The 24,209-nt window shown below is 43.4% G+C and overlaps 1 protein-coding gene across 3 annotated transcripts in view; it reads left to right on the forward strand.

Annotated features, from left to right (window-relative positions):
- Window positions 1–24,209, forward strand: part of PGR (progesterone receptor) — a 121,546-nt gene that overhangs the window by 94,433 nt on the left and 2,904 nt on the right. For 2 of the 3 annotated variants that reach the window (XM_040426300.1, XM_040426302.1), the window contains 3 exons: window positions 10,022–10,166; window positions 12,624–12,754; window positions 19,955–20,112. In XM_040426300.1, the coding sequence (XP_040282234.1) occupies window positions 10,022–10,166; window positions 12,624–12,754; window positions 19,955–20,112 (434 nt within the window). The remainder of the gene's footprint in view (window positions 1–10,021; window positions 10,167–12,623; window positions 12,755–19,954; window positions 20,113–24,209) is intronic. The other variant, XM_040426301.1, reaches the window with a different exon arrangement.

Raw genomic sequence — 24,209 nt, forward strand, 5'->3', positions numbered from 1 at the left:
GCGTTACAATACCACTTCTATGTCTCCTTGAGAAAACACTTAGGGCGATGATGGAAGAGGATGTGGCCCAGGACGAGGAGGAGGAAGAGGGGTCATCTCTAACACTTTCAGGCCAGTCTTTTAGAAGTGGCTCAGAGGGAGGTTTTTTGCAACAGCAGAGGCCAGGTACAAATTTGGCCATCCAGGGCCCACTACTGGAGGACGAGGAGGAGGAGGAGGAGGAGGATGGGGATGAAGCATGTTCACAGCGGGGTGGCACCCAACGCAGCTCGGGCCCATCACTGGTGCGTGGCTGGGGGGATACGGAGGACGCAGACGATACGCCTCCCACAGAGGACAGCTTGTCCTTACCTCTGGGCAGCCTGGCACACATGAGTGACTACATGCTGCAGTGCCTGCGCAACGACAGCTGAATTGCCCACATTTTAACGTGTGCTGACTACTGGGTGGCCACCCTGCTGGATCCCCGTTACAAAGACAATGTGCCGTCCTTAATTCCCTCACTGGAGCATGATCGGAAGATGCGCGACTACAGGCGCACGCTGGTAGAGGCGCTCCTGAGAGCATTCCCTACTGACGCAGGGGACAAGTGGAAGCACAAGGCGAAGGCAGGGGAGGAGGAAGAGGTCGCCAACGCAGCTGTGTCAGCGCCAGCACCTCAGAAGGCAGGGTTAGCATGGCCGACATGTGGAAAAGCTTTGTCACCTCGCCACAACAACTGGCCCCAACTGCTTATATGGAGCGTGTTAGCAGGAGGCAGCATTTGAACAACATGGTGGAACAGTACCTGTGCACAGTCCTACACGTACTGACTGATGGTTCTGCCCTATTCAACCTCTGGGTCTTCAAATTGTCCACATGGCCAGAGCTTGCCCTGTATGCCTTGGAGGTGCTGGCCTGCCCTGCAGTCAGTGTACTCTCTGAACGTGTATTTAGCACGGTAGGAGGCGTCATTACAGACAGACGCAGCCGCCTGTCCACAGCCAACGTGGACAAGCTCACGTTCATTAAAATGAACCAGACTTGGATCCCACAAGACTTGTCTGTACCTTGTGCAGAATAGACATTTATACCACCATCAAACATACATTCTTGTACTCAAGTCAAGTGCAATGATTCTTTGTTTTCTTTTTTTTATTTGTCCCAATATTTTGGGGGCTACCTTCCCCAATAAAAAATAAATAAAAAACATTGTTGGCTACCTGTTCCTCCTTTATTGCTGCCTCCACCTACAACACCACATTCACCGCCTCCTCAACCTTCGACTCCATATCCACCTCCTTCTCTGAGTTGCAGGTTAATAATTTGTAATTTTTTGTTATTTTATTCTAATTTAAGTTATTTCCCTATCCACATTTGTTTGCAGAGCAGTTGCTATGCTCTTAAGCACATTTTACTGCCTTTTACATCCCTCTAGCCTTTTCAAGGACTATTTTAGAGCCATTTTAATGCAAAAAAGTGCCAATTTTAGTGCCCTAAATTGAAAAAAATCGTATTTTCAATTGTCGGGTGACATTTTACCATTTTTGGCGTATACAAAACCCTGCTGTGCCTGAGTGACAGGGGCCTAAATCTCTCAAAATCCTCTGTTCTATTGCTCGGTGACATGAACCCCCTTTTGCCGCGAATGAACCCCTGCTGTGACTGGGTGACAGGGGCGTAAATCTCTCAAAATCCTATGTTCTATTGCTGGGTGACATGAACCCCCTTTTGCCGTGAATGAACCCCTGCTGTGCCTGGGTGACATGGGCCTAAATCTCTCAAAATCTTCTGTTCTATTGCTGGGTGACATGAACCCCCTTTTGCCGTGAATGAACCCCTGCTGTGCATTGCTGACAGGGAACTAAATTTAGTGAAAACATCTGTTACTGATCGGAAGATGCGCGACTACAAGTGCACGCTGCTGGTGGTATTCCCACCTGACAGCAGGGGCAAAGTGGAAGCACAAGGCGAAGGCAGAAGAGGAGGAAGAGGTCGCCAACGCAGCTGGGGCACCGCCAGTACCTGAGAAGGCAGGGTTAGCATGGCCCAAATGTGGAAAAGCTTTGTCAGCCTTGGAGGTGCTGACCTGCAGCCAGTGTATAGTGTGAACGTGTGTTTAGCACGGCAGAGAGCATTATCACAGGCCGCAGCCAATGTGGACAAGCTTACGTTTATTAAAATGAACCTGGCATGGATCCCACAGGACTTGTCCGTACCTTGTGCAGAATAGACATTTATACCAGGCTCAACCATCCATTCTTGTACTCAAGTGCACTTATTTTTAGTTTTATTTTGTTATACAGTACAGACCAAAAGTTTGGACACACCTTCTCATTCAAAGAGTTTTCTTTATTTTCATGACTATGAAGGCATCAAAACTATGAATTAACACATGTGGAATTATATACATAACAAACAAGTGTGAAACAACTGAAAATATGTCATATTCTAGGTTCTTCAAAGTAGCCACCTTTTGCTTTGATTACTGCTTTGCACACTCTTGGCATTCTCTTGATGAGCTTCAAGAGGTAGTCCCCTGAAATGGTCTTCCAACAGTCTTGAAGGAGTTCCCAGAGATGCTTAGCACTTGTTGGCCCTTTTGCCTTCTCTCTGCGGTCCAGCTCACCCCAAACCATCTCGATTGGGTTCAGGTCCGGTGACTGTGGAGGCCAGGTCATCTGGCGCAGCACCCCATCACCCTCCTTCATGGTCAAATAGCCCTTACTTTCAAAGTTTTCCCAATTTTTCGGCTGACTGACTGACCTTCATTTCTTAAAGTAATGATGGCCACTCGTTTTCCTTTACTTAGCTGCTTTTTTCTTGCCATAATACAAATTCTAACAGTCTATTCAGTAGGACTATCAGCTGTGTATCCACCTGACTTCTCCTCAACGCAACTGATGGTCCCAACCCCATTTATAAGGCAAGAAATCCCACTTATTAAACCTGACAGGGCACACCTGTGAAGTGAAAACCATTTCAGGGGACTACCTCTTGAAGCTCATCAAGAGAATGCCAAGAGTGTGCAAAGCAGTAATCAAAGCAAAAGGTGGCTACTTTGAAGAACCTAGAATATGACATATTTTCAGTTGTTTCACACTTGTTTGTTATGTATATAATTCCACATGTGTTAATTCATAGTTTTGATACCTTCAGTGTGAATCTACAATTTTCATAGTCATGAAAATAAAGAAAACTCTTTGAATGAGAAGGTGTGTCCAAACTTGTGGTCTGTACTGTATGTCCCAATATTTTGGGGGATACCCCAATTTAAAAATAAAAAATAACACAACTCAGTGTTGGCTACCTATTCCTCCTTCACCGCCTCTTCCACCTACACCGCCACGTCAATCTACACCGCCACATCCACCCATCCACCGCCTCCTCAACCTCCTACTCCTAGATCCAGATTGTTATTTTTAATTTTTCAGTATTTTATGTTATTTGAAGTCATTTCCCTATCCTCATAAGCACATTTTGATGCCTTTTGCAGCCCTCTAGCCCTTTCCAGGACAATTTTAGAGCCATTTTAGTGCCCAAAAGTTCGGGTCCCAATGACTTCAACAGGGTTTGGGTTCGGGGTCAAGTTCGGGTCAAGTTAGGGTCCCGAACACGAACTTTTTTTTCAAGTTCGGCCGAACTCGTCGAACCCGAACATCCAGGTGTCCGCTCAACTCTACATATCACACATCTACCAAGGCATTTTAGGACTTTTATGTTGCCTTTTACGACATGCAAGGGATCTTCCCACGCCCTGCATCTGATCTAATGTCCACCACCTTCTCTTTCTTATACTCACTTAAACTACCCATCATCTATGAAATGGATTCACTTAAATTGACAGCCCCAGTTGTTACAGAACTGGAAGCAAATAAGGTTTTATCATCCAGTCCATCAGGAAAAAGTTCTGGACCCGACGGTTTAATAATTCCATATTATAAAACATTTAAACCTCTCCTCCTTTTCCAATTCACAAAACGTTGTAATGCTTTATTGGACGATGTGGCTTTGCCTAAACGGTCCTTGGAAGCTCACACCACTTTTTTTTTTACATAAAGAGGGAAATAACCCTTTGGATTGTGGGAGCTACTACCCATTTGCATTACTTAATGCTGACAACAAGTGGTGGGTCACAAGGAGTCCATTGTCTACAAGAAGTCCTACCTTAGATAATTGGCCGTGAGCAAGCTGGTTTTGTGAGTGGGCGTCAATGCATAGACAACACAACACGTCTCATTCACATTAGACAACACGGATATTCCTCTAAGATCCCACTGATCTTATTAGGAAACAGACGGCAAAAAGGCTTTCGACAGGATTAGCTGGCAATATATTTTAGTGGCCTTGTCAGCCTATGGTTTTTTTCCACCTTGTAGTAAAGCCATTCTTTCTTTATATACGTAGTTTCCCCTAAACTAGAATTAAAATTAACGGCACCCTATCCCCTCCCTTCCAGATTCTTAATGGAACACAACAGGGGATAGCCACTCTCTAAATATTGTGATGGAAACACTTCTTCAGGCTATCAGACAAGACGCCATTATAATAGGAATAAAGGTGGTATTACACTGCCATTTTCGTGCAGTGTAAACACCGGTAGAATATAACACATCCTTTGGAGCTCGTTTGCCCCGGCTTAATTACACAGGCCGATGCATACTTTATGTAGGAGGAACAATTGCTACATCCCTTATTACACAGGAAGATGTCCTGCTGATAATCGGGCATCTTTCATCCATATTACTACGATCTTTACTATTTACTTCACCGTTTACCGGGTCTGACAAACATTTCAAATATCTAGAAGTCCTTATTTGAGCGGACACAAATAACCCGTACCAATCTAACTTCACGCCTCTTCTCCAGAATATTAAAGTACAACTAAGAGACTTGAAGATCCCATTCTTATTTTGGGTTGGCAGGAAGAGCTTCTTAAAAACATATATATTCCCAAAGATATTATACCTCTTACAATCAGTTCCGATTTGGCTCCCAATTACATTCTTTACTACTGTACACAAGTTATTTACCAGTTTTCTGTGGGGCAACTAGAAACCCAGAATTTGGACCTCTGGACCTACATTTATACTGTAAAGCCATTCATTTTGGATACTGGGTCTATTTGCTCATTGCCCGGCAGTGGTCGTATTGCGGCCCGCATACGGCGGGTCCGAAATACACGGGCACCGGCCGTGAGCACCCCGCATCACAGATGCCGACCCATTCACTTGAAACATGTTCTATTTTTTTACAGTGCGGACGGATCACGAACCCATTCAAGTTGAATGGGTCTCGATCCGTCCCAGCCATCGCATGGATATTGCTCGTGAAATTTGAAGTCCCCAATGCACGGAACGGCTGTTTGCATGGGTTCTCAGTCCACAACAAACTTACGCGCCGATTTCGAAGAACAGCTCTTAATATCGCAAGAAATAATGGAATTGTGAGGCTTACGCTATCTACCATCAAATATTTAGTCTCTTTCTAACATCATATTCTGGCATAAAAGCACGATTGAAAGCAAAGTTCTTTAGCCACATGAAACCTCAAAAATCTGATCAAGTCGTGTGGGATGATTGTTTGATGCCTTCTGTTTATCAACGGGCCAGTTATCACCACTTGTGGCAAACAGAGAGGGGCAGAATCCTTGACCTGAGAGACCATGGTTTATCACTCCAGCAGATCACTATGCACCTAAGCCAGTGGTTGGGAGAACAGCAATGAACGGGAAATACAGCAAGGTGTAAACAGAGGCAAACCTATTCATGGATGGATCATCTGATTAGAATAATGGTGCATAGTGATCCATTCTGTACTGCAAGTAAGATTGGATGTCAAATTCCAAGCCTAGGTCTGCAGGCAGTGTCTACACAAACCATCAGAAGGTGCTTTCATTGACTTCACGCCACCACTCTTCAAAAGCTATCATGTTGTACAGCAAGTTGGCAATGGAGGCTGGAATGGAGGTCTGTTAGTTTAGCAATGAATCCTGCTTTTGTCTTGGATTTAATGATAACTGGAAATTGGTCTGGACTCTGGAGACCAGTTGGGCAATGCTATGAATAAGCCTTCACAAGGGAATGTCACACCAGTCCTACTCACAGGATTATGGTGTGGGATGGCAGAATGTATAGTAGCTGTACCCCTCTAGTCTTCATTTCAGGTACACTACAGCTTGGCATTACATTGATTTGGTCGTGGAACCAGTGGTACAGCCATTTCTACAAAATATTCCAGGAGACATTTTCAACAGCATAATGCCGGGGTGCATGTTGCTCATCCTACTGTGAATAGCTTGCATGGCTTAAACATGCTATCGTGACCTACAGGGTCTCCAGACTTGTCTCCCATCAAGCATATCTGGAATGTCATAGGTCGGTAATTAAAAAGGGAGCTTCTATCAGTGGATATTGATGATTTGCGTGTCCAAGTGCATTCACCGTGGCAGAACATTCCTCAGACAACCATTAACTATCTCATTAATAGCATGCCAAGGCGTGTAAGTGCGTGTATTTATAAGTGTGGCGCTTATACTAGGTACTGAATCTGTCGAGATGTTTTGACTATTTACTAATATGTGGAGGATACGGTCGGCACTGCTGTAGGCGTGGGATTTAATTTGGTGCTGCACTGATCGAATGTGAGTAGTGGTGGTGCTCAGCATGAAAAACAAGTAGTATTTGCAACAAAGGAGAGAAAAGAAAAAAGAATGCGGCACTCACCAAAAAATACTCTTTGCAGCTTAAGGCTCCATTCACACGTCCGTAATGTGTTTTGCGGATCCACGGATCCGCAAAACACGGACACCGGCAATGTGCGTTCCGCATTTTGCGGACCGCACATCGCCGGCACTAATAGAATATGCCTATTTTTGTCCGCAATTGCGGACAAGAATAGGACATGTTCTATTTTTTTTCGCGAATGAAAGTGCGGACCCGGAAGTGCGGGTTCGCAATTCCGTATCCGGGCAGCACATAGTATAGAAATGAACGGGTCCGCAATTCCGTTCCGCAAAATGCGTAACGAAATTGCGGACGTGTAAATGGGGCCTTGTTCACATAAAAAGGTCAGCGTCATGCGGGCAAAATACAGCTAGGAGGCGACAGCCGTTTTGCGCTTGTTGCGCTTTTTCAAGCCATCAGTGACTGAATCGGCGTGGTTCATAAATACTCCCACACCTTCGTCACTGATTAAATGAATGACACATGTATGAAGACCAATCAGAAGACAAGGCAAACAAAAAACAAAAAAAAACACACACATAAACTACTAAGACTATAAAAACCCTGCTAGGTCGTTTTTATCATTTAACCCCAGAGGGCCCATGACTCCACTTTTTAGAATCCAGGCTGCTTCTTTCTGGAGTAAAATACGACCTCTATCACCACCCCGTGTTAGGGGCTGGACAGCTTCAATCCCTGCACATTTTAAAACGTTACTATTACCTCCATGTATTTCATGTACGTGATCAATCAATCTAGTAGCCCCAATTCTTGTCACTATAGATCTCCTGTGCTCTCTGAATCTGACGTACAAACATCTAATGGTTTTACCTCCCACAGGGGCAAATAATTGCATAAACTACAAATTGCGTTTTGCAAGAGATAAATTGATTGACCGCGCACTCAGTACCTCCTAACTTGAAAAATCTCTTTCTATGCATGTATTTACACACGGAGCAATGACGGCATACAAAGTTACCTTTTAGGGGGCATTTTTCTAACCAATTTCGTTCTGGTGTCTGGAAATGACTCCTCACAGTGACATCCCTGATTCTTTTACTTCTCCTAAGGCCGCATGCACACGGTTGTTGTGCGGCCGTTCCGTGCATTGCGGTCCCCAATGCATGGGCAACATCCGTGCAGCGGGCCGGACCCATTCAACTTGAATGGGTCCGTGGTCTGTCCGCACCGCAAAAAAAAATGACATGTCATATTTATTTGCGGTGCGGAACAACGGAAAGAAACACCACCGAAGCACTCCGTCGTGCTTCCGGCGTCCGTTCCGTGACTCCGTTCCGCATCTCCGGAATTGCGGACCCATTCAACTGAATGGGTCCGCATCCATGATGCAGGGTGCACACGGCCAGCGGCCGTGGATTGCCGACCCGCTGTTTGTGGGCCGCAATACGGCCACGCCCGCCCAACAGCCGTGTGCATGAGGCCTTAAGCTGACAATAGGATTACATTGTGTTTTTTCTTTCAAGACATTATCCTGTGCTAAAATGTGCCAATTGTTGAGAATAGCACTCCTGATGGCGACAGCCATAGGGGAGTAGTCAAATGTGAACACTGCTCTATCCTTATTAGCTTCAGACCTGGGTTAACCTCTTGGGGGCTGGATGCATTTATATATGCTCTATCAATTACCTTGTCTGGATAGCCGCGTTGCAAGAGACGCTTTTTTAGTATTTCTGATTGCTCAAAATATTCATCCTGATCTGACACAATTCTTTTCAGTCGCAAAAATTGTCCGTATGGTACAGATGACTTTACATGAGGGGGATGGAAGGAATCGTAGTGCAGTAGTGAATTAGTGGAGGCCAGTTTTCTATATATATATTGGTGTGAATGGTGCCACCTCTGATTTCCACTTTAACGTCCAAAAATTCTAACTCCTCACAATTAACTCGTGAATCGCATATTCGTCTGGTTTTTAGTGTTAAGGTACTCCACGAATTCATCAAACTGCACGGCGGTCCCCATCCACATGATGAACACATCATCAATGAATCGAAAAAAAGTCTTGATGTAACATACAAATGGGTTATCAACTGTAAATATGTATTTCTCTTCAAAAACCGAGAGGAAGAGGTTAGCGAAAGTGCAAGCCACTGGGGTCCCCATCGCTGTCCCTGAGCGTTGTATGAACCAGTTCTTATTAAACATAAATGCATTATGCGTTAAAATAAAATGCAATGCTTCAGAAACCAAATCCATAAAAATCTCCGATTTATTATTTCTCTCCAAAATTTTGCGGACACACTGTACCCTCAACTCCTGCGGTATTCTAGTATATAAACTTTCGACATCGATGGATGCTAATGCAAAACCATCCTGCCATTCTAGTTCTTTTATTGCATCCAAAAAGTCACCGGTGTCCCTCAAAAATGAGGGAATTCCCTTCAATAATGGGCTTAAAAGCCAATCAATATATTGGGAAAGAGGCTCAGTAACTGAGCCAATTCCCATGATGATGGGGCCCGAGGTGGGTCCACCAGTGACTTATGCACTTTTGGTATGCAATACCACACAGGTTTAACAGGAAATTGAGGGAACAGCCTCTCTACGTTAGGCATTTTCAGGGTTTCAAAAGTAGTAACAAATCTGCATTAGAGGGTGAGAAGCCATGTACGGTAGGACCAATAGGTTTTAGACTGAATAAAGAGAACGACCCTATGGATAAACAGATTGTTGACACTCTATTGGAGCTACAGGGGTGTGAATATTTAGTTTCCATTTTTCATCATTTGCATAGCATTGACATGTCTATCGATCCTGTGATTTCCATAATTCCATGACTTTTCCTTTTTGGTGATGAGGAGTGTATGAACTACAGCAGAAGCCCCTGTGGCTGCTCTGGGCTGCTCAAGAGGAATACGCCAAAAACATTAGTGTAGCCCATCTTTCCTATGGCAATGTGAATTTGCACAGGGATACCAGTGTAGAACCGACAACATCCATATGTGGCTTATGTTCTCCACATTGGTGGTCACTGGTTAACCTTCACACTTCAGTAACATACTGAAAGGTTAATTGGTCCTTGGCTGTGTCAGATTGTGAGCCCCAGTGGGTACAGAGAGTGATGTGGTTGATGATGATCTTTGTACAGTGCCAACTCTACATGGGCATTAGCAAGTATGAGAGATAGCGACCAGTTTGAGGGCCTTGTCTCCATTTTTCCTATCAGGGGTAAAAAGGAGAGTCCACCTTTACAGTGTTGGGTAATGGAATGGCATGTGAACTTACCTATGATCTGGTAAACATTGTTACTTACAGAGTCCCATTATATCTCAGCTCTATTTACTTTCTGATTGTAGGATTTAGGAATCTCCACATCGATGATCAGATTACCCTCTTGCAATATTCATGGATGAGTTTGATGGTGTTTGCTATGGGATGGAGGTCATACCAACATGTCAGTGGGCAGATGCTTTACTTTGCCCCAGACTTAATACTGAACGAGTAAGTATCTAAAATCAAATAAACAGTACATTCATATGGATCCCAATGGTGCTGTAAGTTCAGATCTGTACAACTGTAAAGGCAAAAATAGCCTGTGTGGGGTGCAGGGAAGTGGTGATGTCCCCAACAGGAATGTCACAACACAACTTTCTGATTAACAAACCGGCACAAGCCTTAGTGGCTTCAAGTCAATCAGAAGGCTCAAGCTTGACAGTTACACTCATGTAGACACACATAACATGCTGGTTACACATAGGTGGCCATAGTCTTTTTAACCACAACAATTACTGTTTGTCTCCAGATTACAAAAATCTCTCAATTACAGTCCTCATGCCTGGTTGGGATACAGTCATCATGCCTGGTTGCAGGCCTGAGGTCGCTTTCTTGGGGGATGCTTGTGTCCACCCTCACCAGGAAATTAGGGCTTAGTTTCTGTTGTACAGTTCTCCTCAGTTACACCTTGGTTGGTCTGGAATAGAACCAGTGTCTTATTAGCTGATATAGGGCACAGTTAAAAAAAAAGCTTTTCCAAGCCCTGCAAAGTCTCCAATCTGCTCATTTTCAACCTTTCCTGACCATGCATTACCCCAGAGACTGTATGCCAGACACAAAAGATGCACACATACTCTTGTGCATGCCACACTTGAGGTTTTGTTGCCTGTCTAGTTCTAATCAACATATTTACAGCTACCACAGAATGTTGTGATGCCAAACATATACGCCCGAATGTCCCAGCATCACTGAGCTCCAACAATGGTCATCCCCACTACCTGTGGAATGGCAGGCAGGTCTTCATGTATGCTATCATTCTGGATGGAATAACGGAATGTGGCCCTATTAAGTTGTCCAGATTGACCTGTTGACACATACAAACACCACCACCACTATGTAGTAACATAATAACAACATGAACTGTCTGCTGTAACTCTGTCAGATGGTTGTTTACATCTGGAAACTGCTGAGCCATTCCCATTGACTTGTATTGAGGCACAATACAAGTCTATGGCAGCCATGAACTGCATGCAACATTATTTCTGTTAGGCTGTGCTTCTCCAGCTTCACCCCTCCTACTATAAGGTTCTGGATTAGTTAGAAACTGTATACAAAGTAGAGCATTCAGATTTCACAAGCATTCACAATTTTATAGCCTGGCAGATAAAAATCCGTCAGAGCTCATCATAGTCAGCGGGATACATCAGATCGTGCAGGACAGCGAACGTCACCAGCACAAATGTTACAAAGCCTAATACACACCTCAGAAGCTGCAGAAGATTATAATAGCGACAAGGGAACTACAAGTCTCATCATCACCAGATTGTTATTATCGGAAATTAGAGGGCAACACAGGGAGAGGTAAAAGTGGAGAGAACTACAACTTCCAGTATGTCCACATCACTGATCCACCAGAAGAACACAAAAATAAAGAAAAAAAACAGATCCTATGCTTCAAGCATCAGTTACATACATTTGGTATCTGTTTGAGCCATTTCCGTCTGAGATTCATTATTTTAGACGGAAAAAAGTCCTGCACGCAAAACAGAAAACTAAACGGTGATGTGAACCCAGCCTAAGAAGAGAGAACTAAAACTCCCAGCATGTCCAGATTATTATAGGGCATCAGTTGTACTAGGTGATAACTTTAAAAGGAAATAACTATAACCCCCAGTATGGCCTGACCTATTATGGGGTATCAGTATACGTTACAGAGAGGGGGTATACAATAAGAGAACTACAACTCCCAGCATTGCCAGACTGTACTAGGGCATAAGTTGAAATTACATGGAGAGGGATATAATAGGACAAAACTACAACTCCCAGCTGCTCTAGGACGTTATATGGGTCATCCCAGGACACCACTAACCACCACACAAAAGCTCCACCCCCTTACATCCCACAGGTCTTTCAATAGTCCTCTGCACTGGTCACATGATGATGACATCATCAAAGGTTCTTCAGACTTCTGCTGCTCTGCTATTTCTTGGCTTCCTGCACTGGTCACATGGTTGATGACATCACCAAAGGTCCTTCTCCACTTCTTAAATTTTCTTTTCAGAGGTAGCTATACAACTGTAATTAGTGGTTGGGCCTATCCTCCACTGCAGGCCCCCTTCCCCTAGGGGCCCCATAGCAGCTTTGTGGTCTGTCTCTATTGGAGGTACACCACTGCCCCCAGTAAAGAAGCACACTAGTTTACTGCAGTCCAGTCCTCCGGAGAGCAACAACACATGGTGACACCTCGATGGTGTCCAGGGAATGCAGCGTAGTGTTGGGGACACTTCAAATTTGTCACTGCACCCTCTTTCACAAAGGGTCAGAGGGTCGCCTGCAGAAAACGGGCAGTTAGCATGGTACAAGACACCAACATTTTTCCAGAGATCGATGCTGTTCACTGAGTCTCTGTATAATAATTGTAACCTGTCTACATCACAGTCGTATACCTATGATTTGTTTCCTTAGACAGCGGATGAAAGATTCTTCTTTTTATGCCCTTTGCCTCTCAATGAGACAGCTGCCACAGGAGTTTGTAAAACTGCAAATCACCCACGAGGAATTCCTGTGCATGAAGGCTCTGCTACTCCTGAACACAAGTGAGAAATATGTGCATGTATGGCTGTAGGGGGACAATGGCGCTAATTACCAGTGACTGCTCTACTGGGAGTTATATGATAAGTGCTGGAAATAAAAATTGTGAGTTTTGCAGTGAATCAATTTCAAATCCGCGTCTCATCCACATTCAAATCTGCAAGTATTTACATACTGTAGTAATTTTGCAGATTTGAAAACCTACATCGCTTCCTACAATCCACACTGATTTCTTATTGGCAACTTGTTCTAAACGGTTAATAAAGAAATTGGCTTTTTGCAATTTTTGCATCTTAACGCAGGTTATATTGGTGACCTATCATTAGGATAGGTCATCAATATCTGATCTCCAGTGGTCCAAAACCCACAACCCCCGCTGATCAGCCGCTCCATGCGAGCGCTTCTTTTTCTTCATTACTCTGCGTCTCATCTGGGAAGTGCAGTGTGATTACGAGTACTTGCTCCGTTCACTTGAATGGAGCGAGTTCTTGTAATTACACTACGCCACCATTGCAAGGGAGACGACGCGTAGTGTAATGAAGAGGAAGCAGCGGTCACATGGAGCGCTGCCTTCTCTTCAAAAAGCTGATTGCCGGGGGTGTCGGACCCCCACCGATCAGATATTGATATAAACTACCTGCACTACCCCTTTAAGCATTTTTGGTATATGATGCACAACCCCTTTAAAGACTATGGAGCCACAGAAAGAGCCATGCAAGCAATGCAGCCACTAAACTTACATTTATGTATTTTCATTATAGATGGACATTTTAAAAAAATCCAAGGGAGTAAATGGAAAAGTACTCATCAGCGGCCACATCTACTTTATCGTTACTCTGTGTCCAGACATTGTGCAGCAGGAGAAATATGTCTCTTGAGGAATGTCCATTAAAATAGCTGAGATTTCCCCTGAGGAGATATGAGATAAGACATACTGAGTGGAATCTTGAAATAGGCTTATACATAGAAATCTATTACACTGGTTGTATATTAACTAGGGATGAGCGAACTTCTGTTTTAGAAGTTGGCGTTCAGGTTCTGGTTACCGCTGAATTGTGTTATGGATCCTGTGACCACGGACCATAACGCAATTCCAGGACAGAATGCGTAACGGAAGGCCTTTAGATGCCTTTCAGCGGTAACCAGAACCCCGAACCCGAAAGTGAACTTCTAAAACAGAAGTTCGCTCATCCCTACTATTAACCCCTTCTCCCCAGCACTGTACATTTACATGCAGTAAGCAATTCACTAACGGAAACTGACGTACAGGTACAGAGTAGTGAAAACACAGTTCTTGGTCTTTTAACGCCCTAGATGCCCCAGTTACTAGTGATCTCAGTATCTGGAGGAGGATGGGAGTGGTGGTGACTCTGGCTGTTACAGTCAATCAGAGGGGCTTTCCTCACACCGCTGCTCCCTAAGGCCGTGCAGTGAAAGCAGGGTGCACCCTTTGTTTTCCCCTGGGGGCTCCTGCCTGATGGTGGTTGGGGGGGCTCTGATGTTGAGTGTTTGTATGGTTGCAAGGCAGGGTATGTAGGGTACAATGGCTGGCGTATGGTGTAGGAGTCAGTAACCAGTCCAGAGGTAGCAGAATAAACATTTGTCCTTACTGAAGTGCTAAATAGGAGTTGTAGTACATCCAACAATAGCAAACTTCCAACTGTACACAGTGCGCTTCTTTCCCAGATAACGATGTATGAATTTAGGAAAGGATGGAAGTTATGACCCTATTTCGAATCTACACAGAGATTGTGCGGCCATGAACAAGGTCCAGGCTGGACCGAAACGTTGGCCATTATACGGTTGTTTAACTTGGATGGATAAAACTAAATAAATCCTTGACTACATTACAATTTTGGAGTGCCGTGGTATTTACATTTATTGATTATGACCCTATTTCCCTCGCTATCTGTCTCAAGACTCTTCCTGCAGAATGGATAGTGGGCAATAGTATTCTTTCTGTGGCTGAAATGTCCACTGTGGCATGCAGGGTTTTAAAGACACATGTCCGAGAGTCAGGTGGGTCATAACAGTGCCCCTCACTGCAGTAAAGTCGTAACAGCTTTGGGTAGCAGGTTACCTTACTGACTCCAGTGCTCGGCGATGCAGACACTAGGTTCTCTACTTTGTCTTACTCCTTCCCTCCTTCTGTAGATCATGCAGAGATTGGTAAGTCTCTGTAGCTTTTGGGGCCTATTAAGAGGGAGCACAAGTCACAGCTTCCTCTCCCCTCCCAAATCTCCCTATCGCTGACTAGAGCTGATGTAGAGCTAGTCTACCCCTAACCTCCTACAAGGGCTGAGCCAGGATTGTTAACCCTGACTGTGTCATCCATACACGGTTATATATGTTATGACATTACATAAAGAGAATAACAATTTGCAATGCAAAGAACTTAATGTTATGGGGTCAACATGTAAAATAAAATAAAAAAGTAAATAAAATAATAATAAAAAAAGACTCCACCATATTCCACACTGCAGACTCTAGCCCGTTCCCCGGTGATCATAAAGTATATACTCTCCTATATTGAAATGACTGTGAGAAGGAGCTTTAAAAAGGGGACATAATTTAACATTATGGGAGGGAGGGGGGCACAAAGTGTAAAAAAAAAAGAAAGAACGAAAGACAAAATAAAAATAAATAAACATAGCACATCACACTGCAGATTCTAGCCCAACCCCTGGCGACCATAACCCACACACCCTCTATATCAAAATTACCATTACAGAAAGGAAACACGCATTTTGTTCTATTAATAAAAATAGAAAGAAATGTGAAAAACATACTATTTTTCCATTTTTGAATATTTTCACAGGTAGCAAAGGTAAAAACAAAAACTACTAAAATAAAAATTATATAAAAATAGGCCCCGTGTATCACCAAAATTAAAAAAAGTTATGGCTTTTAAAGACGCATGTACTGGAAAAAAAAAAAAAAAAAAAAGGTGACCAAAACAGAAAATGCACATAGTCAGGAAGAACAGTAAATGGCCTGGTTTTGAACCGGTTAATAATAGTATTTTAGTTGCACTTTGTGCTATTTAAAAAAACACTGAAATATGTGAAAAACAAACTACCGTAATTTTATTGTTATGATATAAAAAATAAAAAAAATAAAATAAATACTATAATAAAAATGGAGAAGTTGCCATATCTATTCTGTTCTATGGGAGTTAGGCCTCATGCACACGACCGTATGGCTTTTTCAGTGTTTTGCGGTCCGTTTTTCACGGATCCGTTGTTCCGTTTTTTGTTTCCGTTGTGTTTCCGTTTCTGTTACGGTTTTCCGTTACGTTTTTTCGTATGGCATATACAGTATACAGTAATTACATAGATGAAATTGGGCTGGGCATAACATTTTCAATAGATGGTTCAGCAAAAAACGGAACGGAAACGGAAGACATACGGATGCATTTCCGTATGTGTTCCGTTTTTTTTGCGGACCCGTTGACTTGAATGGAGCCAAGCACCGTGATTTGCGGACAAGAATAGGACATGTTCTATCATTTCACGGTACGGAAATACTGAAATACTGAAACGGAATGCAGACGGAGACACTTCAGTATTTTTTGCTGAACCATTGAAATGAATGGTTCAGTATATGTTCCGCATACTGAACTACAAAAACGGCCAGTATACTGAACGCAAAATACTGTCGTGTGCATGAGCCCTTAGAGAAATAGCCAAGCAAGGAAGCTGTTCTCATACCTCTCATAGAGGTGAATGGAGGGAGCCAAACATAAAAAGAAGCCACTTCTACACTAATTCTGCTCCTGAGTCTGTCTCGCTGTTTGGGAAGTATTTCCTGTGGTTATACCATCAATCCCTGTAATGGAATTACCCCTTTAAGTCTCTGTGAATCCAGAATCCGTTTTTTTGCAGACTGTATGTGGAACCATTCATTTCAGTGGGTCTGCAAAAAATAAACGGAAGTTACTTCTTGTGCATTACGTTTCCATATGTCCGTTCCGCAAAAAATAGAACATGTCCTATTATTGTCCGCATTACGGACAAGGATACTGTTCTATTAGGGGCCAGTTGTTCCGTTATGCAAAATACGGAATGTACAAGGACTTCATCCGTCCCTAACAAAGGCCCCCAGAGCTGTCCTGTGATAATGCCTATAAGTTTTAAATGCACAGGCCATAACGCATTTGAATATATACGGGGGCGTAGCTATAGGGGGTGCAGAGGTAGCAGTCGCTACCGGGCCCAGGAGCCTGAGGGGCCCCAAAGACCCTTGTACCTCATGAGAAGACACCTGTTTTTATAGAAGGTGCATGCTGGTCAAGTTACACCTCTGGCTGGAGGGAAGGTGTTATAGGTCAAAAATTTGGCATGGTGGGGGGTGCAGTTAAAATTTTTGCCTCAGGCAGCAGGAAGGCAATGTGCTTCCCTGCCCCTGGCCACAAAGCAATGAGGGATGGGGGGCCCAATCTAAACTCTTGCACCAGGGCCCATGAGCCTTTAGCTACGTCCCTGAATATATAGGTATTCCAATGAGAGTTCAAAGTAAAAGTTCCCCCAGTAGAACAAAAAAGGTTTAATTTAGATAACATTCAAAACAAACCCACAAAAGTAAAAACAATAAATACATTTAAAAAAATGGATTAAGTATAAAAAAAATATTAAATATATAAAAACTGGAAAGACAACTTTGGTATCTCCAAACAATCTGTAAATCAGAGTTAGGGCTCATGCATGCGGCTGTGGCAGTATTGCGGCCCGCATACAGCGGGTGCGCAATAAACGGGCACCGGCCGTGTGCACCCCGTATGCACCCTGCATCATAGATGCGGACCCATTTACTTGAAATGCGGTGCGGAACAGAGGCACGGATCGGAAGCCCACGGAAACAATACGGAGTGCTTCCGTGGGTTTTCTGTCCATGCCTCCACGCCGCAAAAAAGTAATGCATGCACTACTTTTTTGCGGTAAGGACCGTCGCATGCGGATCGCGGACCCCATTCAAGTGAATGGGTCCATGATCTGCATGTGGCAGCTCCACGATTGGTGGGGCGGTCCGCAGCACGGGCCTGGCCAGCACACATGTGCATTCCGTATTTTGCGGAACGGAAGAGCTCGTCCCTAATAGAACAGTCCTATCCTTGTCCGTAATGCGGACAATAATAGGACATGTTCTATTGTTTTGTGGAATGGACATACGCAGACGGAATGCACAAGAAGTAACTTCCGTTTTTTTTTTAAAACCATTGAAATGAATGGTTCCATATACGGTCTGCAAAAAAAACTGAACGGACACGGAAAGAAAATACCTTTGTGTGCATGAGCCCTAAGGATGAGACATAACCATTTGCCGGTTAAAAACACAGAACAAGGCATTGTGTTTTATCTCTGAGTAGGCTTCACTACTAGTTTTGCGTCACAATGACTGATGGAAATAACTGATCAAATACCGTATGTTTCACACTATAAGACGCACCTAGGTTTTAGAGGAGGACAATGAGAAAAAATATTTTTCATTAGACCTCAGGTCAGACCAGCAATCAGACCCCCAATGTTAATCAGACCTCAGATCACAGCTCCAGTCAGACCTCAGCTCACACCCAAAAGTGAATGACCCCCAATCAGACCTCAGATATGAGCCCCAATATAAATAAGACCCCATTCAGACCCCCAGTCTCAAATCAGCCCTCCATGCCTCATTTGATCAGTCTCCAGCCTCATATCAGCCTCCATGCCTCTTTTAATCAGCCCCCAGTCTCATATTAGTCCCCATGCCTCATTTGATCAGTCCCCAGCCTCATATTAGCCCACATGCCTCTTTTGATCAGCCCACATTGCCTCAGATGAGCCCCATGCCTCAGATGACATAAAATAAAATAAATCACTTACCTCTCCGGTCCGGCACCGCCGCTCCACACGCCCAGCACTCTTCTTGCTTCTCCTCCGTCGGTCGTGCTGTGAACCGGCGCACACAGCGTGAGGTCACAGAGCGCCCTCACGCTGTGCGCAGCTACAGCACAGCTGACAGCGGAGGACCAGGAAGCGGTGAGTACAGAGCCTTCACCACTTCCCGGTCCTCCGGTACTAATGGGCGCTTCCATGATGGAAGCGCTCATTAGTATTCACCCCATAAGACGGAGGGACATTTTCCCCCCACTTTGGGGGCGAAAAAGACGGTAACTGAAGTGGGACCTTGGCCTTCTCTTGATAAACGTCTTCATTAACCAGTTCGGACCCAGGCTATTTCCATCCCATCCTGACCAGATGCATTTTCAGTTTTTTTATTACATGAGCCTTTGAAAGTCATAACTTTTTTTCTTTTTGCCGTTGAACTTTTTTTTCTTTTTGTGTTAAAATATATATATAAATGTATTTTGTATGTATAAATGTATATTAGCATTTTTGGTTTTTACTATTATTTATTTCATGGGAAATGTGATAAAAAAGGGGAAAAATAGTCTGTTTCTAAGTTTTCTTTTTTTATGGCATAATGTGCAACTCAAATACTTATTTTTATTTTGTCTGTATTTTTTTTTTTACACTTTGTGCTCCCCATAAAGGTCATACAAGACCTTTGGGGGACATTTGACATTATATATTTTTTTTATATATTATTATTTTTGCTGATTTCTCAGAGAGATTGTACAGGGCTGTATAGCCTCATTGTAGAGCTGACCTGGGTTTGCTAAGATCCAGCAGATCATACAGATACCCAGCCCTCGGTGATCATGTGATCAATAGCACTGGATGCTTCCTGATCTGTACATGCAGCGCTCATTGAGCTACACAATTAGCGCAAAGCTGCCATCTCTGTAGGGACGCTCATGAATGTCCTGACAGAAATAAGTACTGACTGCCTGGGGATACGGTATAGTCAATGGGCATTCTGGAAACCGTTAATAGAGGTGAATTGAGATTACTGCTGGTTTCCTGCTACTGGAGAAATTGTGGGGCCTCTAATGTTAGAACATTTTGAACTAAGTTGTTATGTCACGTCACGTGTCTGTCATTGGGAAGTGCTAAACCGCTGTCTGTTTCCAAGGGCAACCAGTCGAATTCTGAATGTAGCTATTAAAAACTATGAAATAACCAAAAATGTGTATATGTATTTGACTTTTACATGGATTTTTAACTTGAAATAAAAAATTGGAATCACATGTTCCAGTAGCTGTTGTGACTATAGAGACAGTCATTCTTAGTTTATATACTGTAGGAACTTCTGTCTTTTTTCCTTAGTTCCTTTGGAGGGTCTTAAAAGCCAAAGTCTTTTTGATGAGATGAGGTCAAACTACATAAGAGAGCTGGCGAAAGCGATTAGCCTAAGACATAAAGGAGTTGTTGCGAGTTCCCAGAGGTTCTATCATCTTACTAAAGTTATGGACTCCATGCATGAGGTTAGTACGTCCTCCTCATCTCGTGTGTCCACTTTATTTTACCATTCAGTGATCTCACCAACTCATAGTTGGATTTTGTTGAAATTTCATTTTTAACATAAAACATAAAAAAAAAAAAAGTTTAATGAGGGCCATTTAGTTGTGCCTGCTTTGGGCAACAATAAATTTAGAAACCCAGCTGCTAAAATCCTGAATTAGTCCTTGTATTTTGGACACATTTACAAGTATAGTAGGGCTATGTTTATGTCCTTCATATGCCTGCAGGTAACCTTGACCCTCTGCATTCTGCTCTTCCTTATCTACAACATTTTAGATCTTAGATGGCTAAGTACATTCTTGGCAAAAAAAGAAAAACAAGTAAAAAACTAACTTTATCTATAAATGTACTCTGTGGACATCTAAACACATGCAGACTAGTCTTACGATACTAAGGGTCACCTTCCATCTATACAGAAAGCTATCAATAGCAACTGCGGTATATAAGTGGTGTGACAGAGTGACCAGCACCCCTATCAGGCACCCCATGATGGAGTGCCGATGAGTAACTATGGTCTAACAGGCCTTATAATGGCTTCTAGGTCTGCCATCTCAGGAAGCCTATTAGAGGGGTATGATATGCCATCAGTTTCAGCTGGGTTGGATCCCACATCTCTATTTATCAGGGTGGCATTACTATCTCTAGGGCTGGAGAAAATGCCTATGGTTGATGTGACTGTCATATCCCATATACTTATTGTAACCAGGACATTAGTAGCTCAAAATTGGAAATCCACTAATCGCCCTACATTAGATGAGATAGTCGGTAGAGTGCAATATAACTGCACAATGGAAGGTCTTATTGCCACCCAACTTGGTAAATCATCTATGGTCAGGGAGAGGTGGGAGAAATAGTCCATATTCATGAGATCTCACAGGGCTTGAGACTGCTTTGCAAGGAGAAAATTGCATTTTTTCTTTTTCTATTTTTTTCCACTTTCTGTTATCCTGTAACTGCTTTTATCTACATAATGATCAAGACATAACTAGGTCCCAGCTGTGGGACATTTAAGGTTGCTTTGACAATATTGTTGTACCTTTACTAGGCAATTTATGTTCATGGTCATGTTACTTCTTAGTAATCCGCTTTTGACTGTATATGTTTTAATGTTAAAAAACTCAATAAAAGTCATAACAAATATATATTTAACTCCAACCCTTATGCAGATACATTGTTATGGCTTTTGGAATACAATGATGAAAAAAATGATTTGTCCTTTAGCCACTACCGCAAAAAGTTTTAATTCTCTGGCCAATTAGAAATGTACATGGTGTAGTTAACAGTGTAGCTGTTGTGAGGATAATCTTTATACCAGTGGTATTAATTGTGAGTTATTCTCTCACCTCTGGACTTCATCCGTGTAATGATACCGACACTCTGACTCCCCTAGTGCCCCACCCTTTTATTCGTGCAGACAGGAAGTTAGTTTCACGTAGTTGCCAAATGTCCTGAAATTTCAGGGACTGTCCCGGCAAATTCAAGCTGTCCCAGACCGAAAAATTCAGGCAAATGAAGGAAATGGGCCTTTCCGGGCGGAGTCTAGGCATTCCCAGGCGGGGTTTTGCATGCCCTGATTTTACCAACCACGTTGGTAAGTATGGTTTCAGGATTCAATCCTATGAGCCTAACGAGGCTGCCATAGGAATGAATAGAGAAACTGACTTTCTCTCCACAAAATATGCTGTTGCAGTGTCCCACTGCTATAGTACTGTGTTAATGCAAATAGATTTTCTGTGCATTTCCTGTATTAATGCCACAAAATTTGATTTATTGTATATTGATGTATTCTATATGTAAGATGCTGTAAGAGTTTATAGGTCAGTTGGTAGGTGGGGCTGTATACGTCTTCCCATAGGAGACAGTGGATATCTATGCAGCACAGTGTGCTGAGGCAGCAGAACGCAGCTCTGAAGAAAGTTCACCAGCAAAAATGGAAAAGAGAACTTGAAAAGCATTAAACTGTTGAGAAGAGGTGTGTGTAGCAGCTCTGTGGAGATAAACTGCTTAAAAAAGTAGCTTATAGACTCCATAGCAGACATTTTCCAAAAGGTGAGAGGCTTCCAGCCCTGGACAAGCTAAAAAATGTAGAATCCAGGTATTCCCACCATATTAAATCCCGCAGTGGAAAACCATAATCACATTAACTGCGAGAATGCCAACTGACATTGAGATCTGCCCTGTGGTTGCATAGAGAAAGTGAGAAGTTTTGCACGCCTGTTACTGGATGTTTATGCAAAAGTCAGCTAGAGAAGTGCACTGTGAGGAGAATTGTTTTAAAGAAACATCTTGGCCTATTAACTATTACTTCAGCCATGTAAACTGGGAGATCTGTGGAAATTGTGCAGTGGCCGGCTTTGGGGTGGCCCAACGCTACGCTGGGTCCCTCGGACATCGTAAGGTGTGGTGCACCCCAATGGGAAATAAGTCCAGAGAGTCAGGGTCTGCAGTAAACCAGGGTGCTTCTTTATTGGAGGAATTCAGGAACACAACAATACAGGCGATTTGGGATGGCTTCTCCAGTCTCCTCCCTGGCATTGAAGAAGAGTTTGATGCTGAGGAAAGGCCTGAGCTAGCTATCCCTCTTTCTCTTCAGAATGCTGGTACGCTGGTCCAAGGCTGGTGATCCAGGGTCTGTGGCAGCGTATCCCTGTCTCAGCGTCTTCTTCTGGTCACTCAGTAGTCTGGCAGAGTCTCCTCACTAGCAGAAGAAGGGTTTGATGCTGAGGGAAGGCCTGAGCTAGCTGTCCCTCTCTCTCTCAGAAGGCTGGCATCCTGATCAAGGGCCCACTGTCTCTGACTCAGTAGTCCGGGTGGCTCCTTGGTCACAGGGCTAGTGACCAATGGTCTGTGGCTCAGCGTCCCCATCTCAGCATCTTCTGGTCACTCATGCAGGCTGACATGAGTCTCCCCTCCAAGCACTGGTCCCCAGCTGCAGCACACTAGGGGCTCTGACTGCTCTCATTATATACAGTTTTTGCTAGGCTAGAACCTTCTAGTGGGAGGCGTGGAGTGGAGAAACTCAGCACAAACAGATACATTGTTTCAGGTCCCATCTGGTATAGACTTACATTAGAGCTTCAATGATATTCAATGGCAATGACACAGCAGGTTTTCCAGACAAAAACAAGTTTCCAGACATAACAACATAGCTAAAACAAGACATTTGAAAGGTCAGGCTGTCTTATTTTTGGTGGTAAACAAGCCTGGGTTTTCCCTCCAAAACATGGTGGTAAACAAGTCTGGGTTTTTCCCTCCAAAACATGGTCTTATTTAAACCCTATGGCAGCTGTGGAAAATTACCAGCTTCTCAATCAAAGCCCTAACAGTCTCTCAGTATTCGGTATTAACCCTTTCCACAGAGCCATGTAAATACAGTGATAATGAACAGGATTTAACTAAGCAAATAGTTATGAGCCTCCTATTGGATAATTACTGCATGGGCGATTATCTTTCATCTGGCAATAAGTTATTTATCCCCAACTGGTGCAATGAGTTGCTTCTCAGTTCTTAAACAACCATGTCGAAAGACACATCTCGTGGTCGTGGAAAAGATGTTAGTCTGTTTGAGAAGGGTCAAATCATTGTCATGCATCAAGCAGAAAACATTTAAGGAGATTGCAGAAACTACTAAAATTGGGTTAAGAACTGTCCAACGCATTATTAAAAACTGGAAGGATAGTGGGGACCCATCGTATTAGAGGAAGAAATGTGGCGGGAAAAAAATCCTGAATGATCATGATCAGTGATCACTTAAACGTTTGGTGAAATCAAATCGAAGAAAAACAACAGTAGAACTCAGGGCTATGTTTAATAGTGAAAGTAAGAGCATTTCCACACGCACAATGTGAAGGGAACTCAAGGGATTGGGACTGAACAGCTGTGTAGCTGTAAGAAAACCTCTAATCAGTGAGGCAAACCAAGGCTTCAATTTGCTAGGGAGCATAAAGATTGGACTCTGGAGCAATGGAAGAAGGTCATGTGGTCTGATGAGTCCAGATTTACCCTGTTCCAGAGTGATGGGTGCATCAGGGTAAGAAGAGAGGCAGATAAAGTGATGAAC

This window comes from Bufo bufo, chromosome 3, assembly GCF_905171765.1.
Source record: "Bufo bufo chromosome 3, aBufBuf1.1, whole genome shotgun sequence".
In the NCBI taxonomy this organism is placed as follows: domain Eukaryota; kingdom Metazoa; phylum Chordata; class Amphibia; order Anura; family Bufonidae; genus Bufo; species Bufo bufo.